We start from the raw sequence: 12,103 nt of genomic DNA on the forward strand, positions 1-12,103 counted from the left end.
TGAAAGTGTAATACAGAAAAAAATCTATAAACACTACAACCTTTTATCATGGTTAATACAAGGACCATAAATGCTGGCTCTGAGGATTCTTTTCCACATCTGTTTTTCCTGTTGACATCTCTTTAGTTATTGCCTCAATCTCTTCTTAAGTGTGAAATGTGCAGGTGCATTAGCATTTTGGTGATTATATTGAAGTAACACAAGGGCTTATCCTCAATGTGATGACACTGCTCTTGTTGCTGGCAGTGCAGCACCCCTTGAAACCTATATTCAGTCACTCCACAACATTTTGGGGAACACTAACGTTAGTAAAGAGGGCCAAAGACTCATCACTTTTTTGCTGTTTTCTTCCCTACAGGGAGAAACCTGTGCATACACACTTAGAGAGGGATGAAGTTAGGATGTGGTGCTGTGCAATAAAAATGTCCTTGGCTCTGTGTAACAAAAGACACCTGTGGTGAGCATGTGGGCAGAATTGTTAATAGATATGCCAGGTTCTCAGCTTCTCCAGTGGTGAAATGGGGACCAACTTGACACAGCCTCACCATTCTTGAGTGATGTTTTATTGCTGTAATTTAGCACAGGAAGTAAAACGAGGTTGGACATTGGGACCTAATACCTTTTGCATCCAGTGGGAGTCACACACCCCACCAGCATGGATGGACTCCTACCTGCTTACAAGAATTCTTACAAACTGTTCAAACTGGCACACTGAATAAATATACACTTCCCTTAAATAAATAGATACCTGCCTTCCACACAAAGCACCCAGAACATTCATACTTTTCTATGAGCATTTACAGAGGAAATAGCTCCAGCCCAATAATTGCCCACATCAAAATCTGTGTATTTAGAGAAGCTGATTATTATTCAGCTGGAGTTACCAACAGTGATGTAGCAGAGAATTGCCATAGTATTTGTGCTGTTGAATTAACTACCAAAGAGCAGCCATCACCAGCATTGTTGTTTATCGCTGTTGCAATGCACCAAGGCTGACTTGTTTACAGGCCTCGTAACTAGAGAGCCAGAGTTCTCTTTATTTGCCACTAAGTGAGCCTGCAGGGAAGAGCACAGCTTCCAGTGCCTCAGAAAGCTTGGGGAGGCATTCTGGTCACTCATTGTTACAGGTGAAGCAACTAAAAATCCTTATCTCTCTGGACTCTATTCTATTCGGTGGTGTTTTTTCTTCTAGAAATATCTGCACTTTATATAAGCTTTTGACTATAGGGCTAGTGAGTTAATAAATGTTCACTGGAATATAAAATGTGTTCTATATTCAGTGAATAATAGATTATAGATAACTCCAAGCATATAACTTAAAATGCTTTAGATGTTTATGAGCCATTTATAAGCAATTTATTATCGATCGGAAAGAGAAGGAGGGATCACTCATTTATTACAGCCCATGAATCCTGCACTAATCCTTTCTAAAGAGTGTTAAAGACTTGGTTAGAAATGAGATGTCAGCCACTGGCCTTTTCTCAGTGAGCTGTCTGGCCAACAGCTGATAACATCACACCAAATTCTTGGCAGTCTCAAGATACTGCAAAGCATTGTTGACCTGTCCTACAGCCAAACATGCAGCTACTGCCTCTGATTTTAGTTATCCCTTCCAACTGCTCTCAGCAGCCATGATTTTACTTTGGTATGTCACAATTCATATCAATTTCATGTGGTACTTTCCTTTAAGAACAGGCACTGTCTGTTTCTTTGGTTCACTCCCTGGCTAAATCTCTTTCTTCCCCCTGTCGTGTGTTTCCTGCTCCTCTTCTCCACAGGGTGAATGCTCACAGAAGTGCTACGACATCTTTGTGCTGGAGACAGTGTGCGTGGCATGGTTTTCATTTGAGTTCCTGCTGCGATCCATCCAGGCAGAAAACAAGTGTGCTTTCCTGAAAACTCCGCTCAACATCATCGACATCCTGGCCATTCTGCCTTTCTACATCTCTCTCATCGTGGATGTGGCCTCCACAGAGAACAGCAACAAGCCCAGTGGAGGAGCTGGAAACAAGTACCTGGAGCGAGTGGGCCTGGTGCTGCGCTTCCTGCGGGCCCTGCGCATCCTGTATGTGATGCGGTTGGCACGGCACTCGCTGGGGCTGCAGACACTGGGGCTCACCGTGCGCCGCTGCACCAGGGAGTTCGGGCTTCTCCTGCTCTTCCTTTGTGTCGCCATGGCTCTCTTCTCACCACTGGTGTACCTGGCGGAGAGTGAACTGGGAGCCAAGCAAGAATTCACCAGCATCCCCACCAGTTACTGGTGGGCTGTGATCTCCATGACAACTGTTGGCTATGGGGACATGGTGCCTCGTAGCATCCCCGGACAGGTGGTAGCCCTGAGCAGTATCTTGAGTGGGATTTTGCTGATGGCATTCCCAGTCACGTCCATCTTTCATACCTTCTCCCGTTCCTACAGTGAGCTGAAGGAGCAGCAGCAACGAGCAGCCAGCATGCCGCTGCGCCAGCTAGAAGAGAACACTGAGCTCCCAGGCGGTGACAGTACAAGGAGGATCAGTGCCACATTCCCACCAGGTGTTGCTGGGCAGGAGATGGACCAGTAAGCCAAGACAAGTTGTTGGTCCTGAACAGCTGAAGACATATGTTGTCAGCACAAGAAGCAGTGGACAAGGGAGGTCATTTCCACAAGAAGAACCTCCTGAACTGCATAAATGAGGGGCAGACACACTCAAAATTCTCTCTAAAGACCAACTTTTGATCTTAAGGGCACTCTGAAAAGTACCCCTAGGAACTCTACCAAGTACAGCTCTGCTCCATTGCTTTTCATAGGGCTTTTCTTTTCTATTGAACAAGTATTTTTGGGTACCCCCAACGAGCAGCCATTGAACATAGCCAGCCAGGAGAAGGTAACATGCACAGCCTGTGCCTGGGTGCTATTTGCAGAGCAACCAGTGTGCTGCCTCCTCCCTGCCCTGCTTGGTGGCACTCCATGTGTGAGGGGCTGAACAAGGGGGCTCCCTGTGCTGCAGTGCCCCACAGCACGTTTGTTTTGGCAGCTCTGCCAAGGAACACAAACCTCAGACAAGCCAAGGGGTGAGGGCAAGAGAAGGGTAGAAGCATCCCTTCAGCTTTGCCAGGGGCTTGGCTTTTTCTTCTACAGATGAGGCAGTGCAGCCGGGGCTGCCAGCTCTGACTCATGTGCTAGCACAGTTTGCATTATTTAGTAGAGATGCGTATTTACCATCCTAAGCTTTGTATCTTAGCCCCATGACAGAAATACACATAGAGACAATCTTTCTGACTGTGGTACTGAATGTTAACTTGTTGGATATTTTTCCTTTTTTAACAGTTGAATATAACAAGTACCATTACAAATCATGCCATTTCTCCACTTTCTGTTAACTATTTCCATCTCTCATGTATCAAAAAATGTGTTTAACAGATGACTAAACCGATCTGAACTACACACAGCCCAAGAAAGGGAGGGTGATGTTAAATCAGCAGTGACTGCCAACACTGCATAGTCTTCCTCAGTGGTGGTGGCTGCACTAAGTTACGTGCCAACAGTAGTCCAAGCCCAGTGAAGTCAATGAGACACTTTCAGTGGGCTCTGGCCTGAGCTGCAGCATACCAGCTGTGCTCTGTGTTAGCAGTAGCCCTTTCCCCCCGCCCTTTCTTCTAAGAAAAAGACAATCTAGTCATTAGAATTAATGTTCTGGCTCTTCTTTCTGATTCTCAAAAGATTTAAGTCAATACAAAGAAAAAATGGATCATATCTACATGCCAGCCCCATGCAGAGTTCTTCAGCCCCCCTCTCTGGAGAAGCTGTGTAGCTGGTCAAGGATGTTGTGTGGGTCTTTCAGTGCTCCTACAGGTGGGATACGATCAGGGAACAGAGGGAGATGGAACAGTGGCATCTTGTACCTACACCCCAAGTTGTATTAAAGCCATGCAGCATCACCCTCCATTTTTTGCCTCAGCATATGTTGTAACACTAATCCTTATTAGCAAACTCTCATATTAAGCCATTCCTTATAGGAATGAAGCAAGGGAAATGAAAAGGTTACACTTTATTTTAATAAAAATTAAAAGCTTTGTTGCTGAATGCTTGTGTCTGATGATTCGGGTGCAGGGCAGAGATGTTGTTTTGCAGTGCTGATGTGAAGCCATGCCTGCTGGTGCTCCAGCCAGGAGCTCCTGTGCTACAGGCCCACTCTGGCACATAGCAGCCCTGATACTGCTCCTTTGCAGCCACAGTCAGGCCAGAGAGCCCTGAGCAGCACAGCGTGGTCACTGGGCCAGGTTACACAGCTTGGAGCAGCAAGCGTGTTACACAGCTCACTGCTGAGTGCTGCAAGAGAAGGAGGCAGCAAAACTGAGCCCCACTACCCTGCAGACTGTCTGGGTCTCCAGAGCCCCAGCTGTATTGAGCTACAGGCAAACCCAATGCAGCCATATACACCAGGGCTCTGAGCATCCTTCACAGCCCACCACCACTGACAACACATCCACTCCTTGTACCAGCGAGGTGAATGGTGCCTGGGCTGAGTCAGACTCCTGGCAAAGCAATGCCAGCACTGGGTCGCTGTGACTCATGAAAGATTTTAATTTTATTGGTTTTTTTTAATCCTGCATTAAGGCTTAAGGTTTGGCATTCAGGGATACAGCTTTGCAGCTGGCTGACTGCATACCAGCAAAGTGAGCAGTGGGGGGGGGCAAAGTGTGGCATGGGGCTGAGGCACAGCAGTGCATTTTCTGGTGGCATTCAGGTGCTCAGTCTTCAGCTGGAACCCAAGAGATTCACTAGGTGAACCCACAAGTTTACCTGTCACAGGACTTTGGTTCATGCACACCGTGTGCTGTTTCGTGCACTGTCTCTGATGTGAATGATCATGGATAGTGTGCATGGAGGGTGCAGAATACATCTCCTCAAGCTGGTAAAGCCCATAAATTGTCAACAGCATTAGCTTACTTCTAGAAAAGCCAAGTTGGAGTAGACATCCTTGCAGAATGAAGTTTCACACATGCAGTGCTAGCAAATAACAATGAATGAATGCTGCTTTTGGCCCTGCAGCATGAAAAAACCCAGCACTGGGACAGCAAACTGCAGCTCAGCAGCTGTGTAGAAAAACAGACTGATGACACACACCATATTATTGCTGTGCTCCATCAAGTTCCTATTGTCCCACAATAGCGAGTTCTTTGTATTTTTTCAAAAGGCACATAATTAATTCCAGCACGTACGGAGTTTTAATAAAGTGACAAAACCCACTCATTATATCTGTTAGTCAAAGCCTGGCTTTTAATAAAGTTTCATTTTATCTATTGAGATGACAGATGAGGAAACAAATATAAACCAGGAACCTTTTAAACAAATTATTTTTGGAAGCTGTATAAAGTTGTGATGCACACATTGCCAGACATAAAAGATACTCAGAGGAGAGTGAGTTTCACCCAGGGCAGCTGTTGTTATGGGTGATGCTTATTTCTTTTGATCAGCTGCTGGAGAATGTTGGTTTTGTTGTGTATGGTGGTTGTTTTTCTTTGACACAGTACACAGATTATTTAAGGCCATTTATCTCTAACTATAATAAATGCCACACTGCTGTCTACATGCATACCAGTGCCAGCAGGTTTCTTTGAAGAACTTCATGCTTCACGATTGTAGCACACTAGATTTTCCCCAAGGAAAAAGAAAAAAATATTTTACAAAATTACTTTTCTCTGTCATGTGGGATGGAGACTCACAACATGTGAGCAAAGTCTCTTCTACATGTGCACTTTGGTGGCAGCATACATGGACCCAGACCTACCAATTCTGGCAGTTGCCAACAATAATCATCTGAAAATCGTAACTATAAGAGTTAAGGTGTTAACTGGTAAGGGGACAGAGTTAAAGGGAATGGCATAAAGTCAAACACAACTTCTGCTCACACAGCACATGTGCACAACCATCTCCTACCTCACAGCAACCTCAATTAAGAAAAAGAACTAACTGTAAGAAAAACGTGACACTGGTACCATCCCCTCAGCTGTAAGCTGGACAGAGGTTCCTGTCTCACACTGATGAGCACACAGTGGGCACAGGCTATGGCAGCCTCACAGAGATGCTTCAGAGGGGCAAAGCATCCTTGGCTCTTCCTGGGACCTACAAAGCCACAGCCTTAGAAAACTATGAAGCCTTGGGGCAGAAGAGGACAGAGCCGTATGAAGGGGCTGATGGCTAGAGCAATCTAGTGTGGTTCTGCTGGCTCCTCTGAGATCTCAGTCTCTTAGCACAGCTAAGCCAGCATCTGCAAGAGCCAAATCCACATAAGTCAGCACACAGAAGAGGCAGGACAGGGGTCTGATGTCCTAAACGCGGGGCATATCCAGATGCTGACATCTGCTTGAGACGAGCTGCTTTACAGGGCTGTTTACAGGAAGCCTTGCTCCTGCTCCAGGATGCACCTCATTTTCTTCTAATCCCTGTCTCCTATTTAGTGCCCTTAGCACAGGTATCCAGGCAGTCTGTTTATTTATGGCATATTGTTGACTTACGCATTAATGTCGTCTTTGTTACAGAAAGCCTCCAACAAAGCTACAGTTGTCAGTCAGGTCCTTGAAGCCTGCTTGGCTCTCAAGCCTCAGCTAAGGATCACAGCCAAATTTACAAACAGAACCTGTGGGCCAACTTTTGCTTTATACCCAGTGCCGAATGTGAGCTTTACTTTCTGTCTTAAAATGTTTTTAATTGCACCTAACTACATGCATCCTAAACACCTAACCATGAAATCTGTCTCTATGGAATTGCACCCCAGAGCACTGTCTGCTGTGCACAGCCAAGGAAGAGATTTGCCCTGAGGGAGGCCAGGGCCAACAGAACACGAGCCAGGCTGCTGCAGCATCCAGAGCTAGGGTTCCCCATAGTTTCATTTAGGGCCAGCCCCACCATTAGCTTCCCCACAAGGAGGGCCAGTAACACCAGTACTATTTGGCATAAATGGTGCAGCCACTGTGAGCAATGACCAGGCTCAGCTGTTGTGGGAACTGCTTGAGTCAGTGCCTTCTGTTGTCTCCACTGCCAGCAGAATGTAACAGAGCAGGCAGGTTTTACTCCCCACGCTCATGTTCCTCTTCCTTTTCCTGTTTGCTGATTCACCTACCTTTACCTTTCAGGTCTTTGTTTTCCTTCATTTCCTTCCCTCCAGGAGTCTCTCCCTTAAGCCCTTTATTTGAGCAAGCTCACTCCCACCTCTCTCCTCCAGCCCTTTCTGACCCCCTATATCCTGTGCCTCCAGCCCTCTCTCCTCACCAACTCCCCTACTCCAGCTTCCACAGCCATGGTGTGCAGCAGTAGCAAACCACCTCCTGACACCAGAGCAGCCCAACAGCCTGCAACAGCAGCCTGGCAAGGATCCAGGAGGCATACAGCAGCCACAAGTTGATCCTGACTCCTGGCTTGTTTTCCCATCCCAAATCAACAGGGAAGGTGACCAAGACTCCTCTAGGAACAGCAGTTGGCCATGAGGTGACAGACTCAAGTTTCCCATTTTCTGTACAGAGGCTGCAAAGAGCGTGTACCTCATCTGTGTCCCATCTTTGACCTCACTGTGCAATTTCCATGAGATAGTGTTTTTTTTAAAAGCTACATAATAATTTGTTTGTAATATATCTTTTACTATGAGCATCACAAGCATATGCAAACAGGTTAAGTGGTCACGAGGGTTAAGTTTACCCCAGGATGTACAGAAGAGCAAGGGACAGAACTTCAGCATCCCTGTTGTGCATCATGCCCTCAGGATAATTTATGCCTTGTGCTTACCCACTCACCAGGAGGACAAAGCATGATAATTATTCCTACAGACAATGCTCTAGACAAGATGAATTATAATACAAGTGCAAAAGTACACATTTTGTACCTGAACAAAACAGAGCGACACTGCAATTTATATATATAATAGGTAATTTTTATTTTAAAAAAACATTGCAACTGACAGAAAAAATAAACTCCATGAAATGTGCCATACATTCAAAGAGATGTATTTAAAGTAATTGATTTCCTATTCTCTGAGGTGATCATTGATACAGATACTTCCTGACAATTATAGAACAAAACCTAAGTTCTGTAACACTTGTCCCTAAAGTACCTTGCAAGATGAAGTTCAAGAGTTCCTGGCCAAGAGTCCTACCTTGCTAAATGCCACATACAGAAGATGACTCAGACATGGTTTCACTGGCTTCTCTTCCAGCATTTGCAGCTCTGGTGTGAGTGAGACTGGTCTGCAGAGCTCGCTGGTTTTGGTACCAATGACAGACTCAAGAATCTGCCCAGGGAAGAGTCCCAAAAGGAAAAAACAGCAGTTGTTTCATTCTCAGTAATACCTGTAGTTCAAAGCCGAAGAGGTGGCCAAAAGCGTGCACTCCCAGGTGAAGCTATAACATACAGAAGTATGTTTCCTATGAACCATTAATTTCTTACATCCCTATTTCATAGAATATTAGAAAAAGACCACTATATAGAAAAATCTTACCATTACAAGTTATTAAAAAAAAACCCTTCAGACCATTAAAACACACAAGAAAGTGTTTGTTTGCAAACAGTAGAAATACAATCCTCATTAAAGCAGCATACCAGAGAAGCCAGTTGTTAACTAAGTTTTCAATTAAAAAAGACAAAATCCCAGATGTTCCTGTAACACAACCAGAACATTGGAGAAAAGAGAGGAACAAAACATTCATAGTCTGCCATGCCAAGTACATTGTCTTTGTAAGGTCACTTCAGGCCTAAAAGAGTATGGTATTGAACAAAGAGCGTGGAGTCAGGGCTGGGCAGAGTGTGCTTCCCATCCACAGTTTGCCACCAATGAAGACAGTCCAGACTCAAAGCGTGAGGTTCCCAAATAAAGCACGGTAGGGGAAGTATCTGATTTACACACTGAAATTATCAAACATCAGACTTACTGCCTTCAGTAAGAAAACCTAAGTTCTTGGGCTATTCTTGTAGAAAAAATTATTCTGAAAAATCTGTCCCAGCTCTTAACACCTTGCCTGTAGTCAGACAGGACTCACCTGGCAGAAGAAGGAAGCCTCATGAAGAAGGAAACCGCACAGGCATAGCTGTTCCTGGGACTAAGAGTCTTGCTACAGGTGCCTCATACCACCAGGGGTGGTTTCATGATGGCAGCTGGCAGAAGCCCAAGGGCTTGGTCACAGCCCGTCCACACCACCTGCAGCTGCTAGACATGTGCAGCTCCCAGAAAGAGCACAGTGACCTAAGCTGGCAAACAGCCATTACAGGCAACATCTACATAAACTGTGCTCTTTCAGCTTTCTCAGTCCCCCTCTCTGAGTACAGGCTGCTGATTCTTCTAAGAGCCTAAGTTTGCGACAGTAAAAGGAAAACATGGACTCTGTCCTTGCTCAATCAATGTGGGAAACACCCCAAAACATAAATTGGTTCTTGTTTGGCATTAAACAACATGACCATGAATCTCAGCCTCAACAAATCAAGCTATCAGTTGCTAGTCCTACTCCACAGGACACAACTTTTGCTCTTTCTCCAACTTTTTCACTTCAGAGGCAATAGAAATGGACCTGCTTCTACCTTTGTGGCTCAACTGCCATCTAGAAATGCTCGGCAATACTGGCAACACGCAGCTGCTGGCCCCCTGGTTTGTGAAAGACATCCTGCAGCCCAGCTCCATCCCGTGCACAGCTGCAGGGGCAGTGCTGCCCTCCAAATGCAGGGCAGGCTATTCCCAAACCCCATCGTTTCAAAGCACAAATACCTAAGCTACCTAGAGTCTCCTGCTAGCTCCTCCTTTTGTCTGACCACTTGACTGGCTGTGCCACCTCTAAACATGGCTCCAGCATCATCCATACTGGGACCCCTTCATCATCTCAATGCGTCCTCCTGCCACACTGATCCCGCAGCGGGGCTGAACACTTGCTCATTCCTAGCATGCTGATGCTTTACACTGTGCATGACCAGCTCATTTCTGGCTGCTCACCTCTTTGCAGGGCCTCCCGCCCTCACCTTCTCTGCTCACCTGACACCCTCCTAGAGAAAAGAGAAAGCTCCTGGATTTGCTCTTCAATACTTCTTCCTCCACCGTGGAGATACTGAATGCTAGTATACGCCACAAACTTCCTGCCAATATACAGACTTTATATTATATAAATAGGTAAACGTTTCAGACAAAATATCCTATAATTTCTGTGGTGTAACATTTTTAAATAGCATTAAAAACACAAACCATCCAGCCCTTGTGATTAAGTATACAAACATCTGTGAATTGATAAGGCTCATAGGTACATATGCAAAAATAAAGTGCCCCTCCCCCCACCAAGAAACAGCTCTGTACAGCTAAGTCTGAAAACAGAGCGAGCAAGTTATTTGAAAGAAAACCTCCCAAGCTGGAAGTACAGCCAGATCTTCAATCCTTGTTCTCACTTCTGCTTTCCACTCGGCAACACAGGAGTATTTACAAATGGAAGAGGTGCTGCTGTGGCTGACTTCGCAGCGCCGCTGACCTGCAACCTGTCCAGCTAAGCCCGTCACAGGGCCTTGGTGCTGGCTGGGTGTGCAGTGTGGGGCACGGGCTTCTGAGGGTAGTAGCTGTACAAGTAAACCTGCAACAGGATAGTGATGTCCACAAAAACCTGCAGGAGTCCACAGATGGAGAACTGGAAAGGGGCCTGATTCAGGATGAAGTAAACAGTCTTGAACGTGTCCCCGCTGGTCCACATCAGCACCATCTTGATGCTAAAAGACAGAAAAGAAGGGAAGAATATTTACTGAGGAAATCTTGGCTTCAGATTAGACCTGCTGTGCCAGAGGATCCCACCTACTTCAGTGAGGATTTATACTCAACAGTGGGTTGGAACTCCCCTCGACATGGACAGACAGTGTGCCTAGCTGAGACATGCTGCACTGTACTTGGAAGGGAGAATCAAATTCTCTACTCCATTAACTGAAGCACTCTTACCTCAGCAATTACAGCTCCAAATTGCTATGGCTATGAAGGTATCCAACATTTTAAAATACTCAGCTAGGATATTTGACTCAGCAGTGCTCTGTAAACACAACTGCCACATGCTGACAGCATTGACCATAAACCAAAGTAATACAGTGCATGGAAAACAACAGCAATTCATCCCAGCAACTATTTCCTGTGTGTGCCACTTTGTGCTCACACAAGGTGAGGTAACACACAGACTGCTCTCTCATGCATGCACACTTTTTTAGCATTTGCTGAAACAAACACTTCTGATAGATAAAAGAAACCATTCCTCATTGCAGAAAATGCAAAACCAAAAAAAAAAAACCCAGAAAGACAGATTGTCCAGTAATACAGAAAGAGGAGAAATGACATGCCTGCAGCTGTTACTGGAAGTATGAACACCACTAGGGATTTTTATCAAGGACACAGATCAAGAGCAATGCTCAGAGCTCATTTTAATAGCCATCCTTGCTTTCATCTTGCTGTACTGCTGAGCCATCCCCTGTCCTGCAGTCCAGCCCTTGCTCTCCCACATCAGGAGACACTCTGGGGAACACAAGCAAGTGCTTCAAACAGATCACATTTTTTTCAGTGTCCTCAAGAAAATGTGAACAAACAGACCCCAAAGAGCATCATGCACTTTATCTGGAGAGCTCTTCAAGCACCTGGATAAGTGGTAGTGGACAAAAGCTTTGTAGTTCACAGTATGAGCATTGCGCATGATTTGTCATAATTACGAGCAATTACGTTTTGCCAGCACAGACTCCAATTCATCAAACACAGTCAGGTCCATGCAGCAGGGAAGGACTTAATGTTCATTTTTCAAATGTTCAGGCAGGAGCTAGCACAATTTGTATTTTGGACACAAGCACACAACACTATGGTAAGCCAAATGCTGCAGCCCACTCTCTCCCCATATGGGAAGGGTGGCCAAGAGCATCAGTTTATACAGCCCCATTATACAGCACTACAGAAACATGAGCCTTTTCCTAACTCAGGTCATGGGGCTGAGACCATAAAACAGGTCTACAATCAGGACCTTCCAAAGAGAGTCCCTTTGTGGAAGTGCAAGCAAGGACAGGGGTTGAGTGAGCAGTCATACCCCACCCAAAGTCATTATAAAAATGTAAATAAATAATCAGAGAAGGAAAACAACTGCT

General features: G+C 45.4%; 2 protein-coding genes across 2 annotated transcripts in view; one reads left to right on the top strand and one right to left on the bottom strand.

The window, feature by feature from the left end:
• Positions 1-2,561, top strand: part of LOC103803172 (potassium voltage-gated channel subfamily G member 2) — a 21,605-nt gene extending 19,044 nt beyond the window's left edge. Inside the window, exon 2 of the mRNA XM_009075710.1 lies at positions 1,779-2,561. Within this exon, the coding sequence (XP_009073958.1) occupies positions 1,779-2,561 (783 nt within the window). The remainder of the gene's footprint in view (positions 1-1,778) is intronic.
• A 7,936-nt stretch (positions 2,562-10,497) lies between these two features.
• Positions 10,498-12,103, bottom strand: part of PQLC1 (PQ loop repeat containing 1) — a gene marked incomplete at its 5' end in the record, with an annotated part of 61,637 nt that continues 60,031 nt past the window's right edge. The window contains one exon of the mRNA XM_009075709.1: positions 10,498-10,705. Coding sequence (XP_009073957.1) covers positions 10,498-10,705 — 208 coding nt within the window. The remainder of the gene's footprint in view (positions 10,706-12,103) is intronic.

The sequence above is a fragment of the Acanthisitta chloris genome, unplaced genomic scaffold, assembly GCF_000695815.1.
Source record: "Acanthisitta chloris isolate BGI_N310 unplaced genomic scaffold, ASM69581v1 scaffold8955, whole genome shotgun sequence".
Taxonomy (NCBI): Eukaryota; Metazoa; Chordata; class Aves; order Passeriformes; family Acanthisittidae; genus Acanthisitta; species Acanthisitta chloris.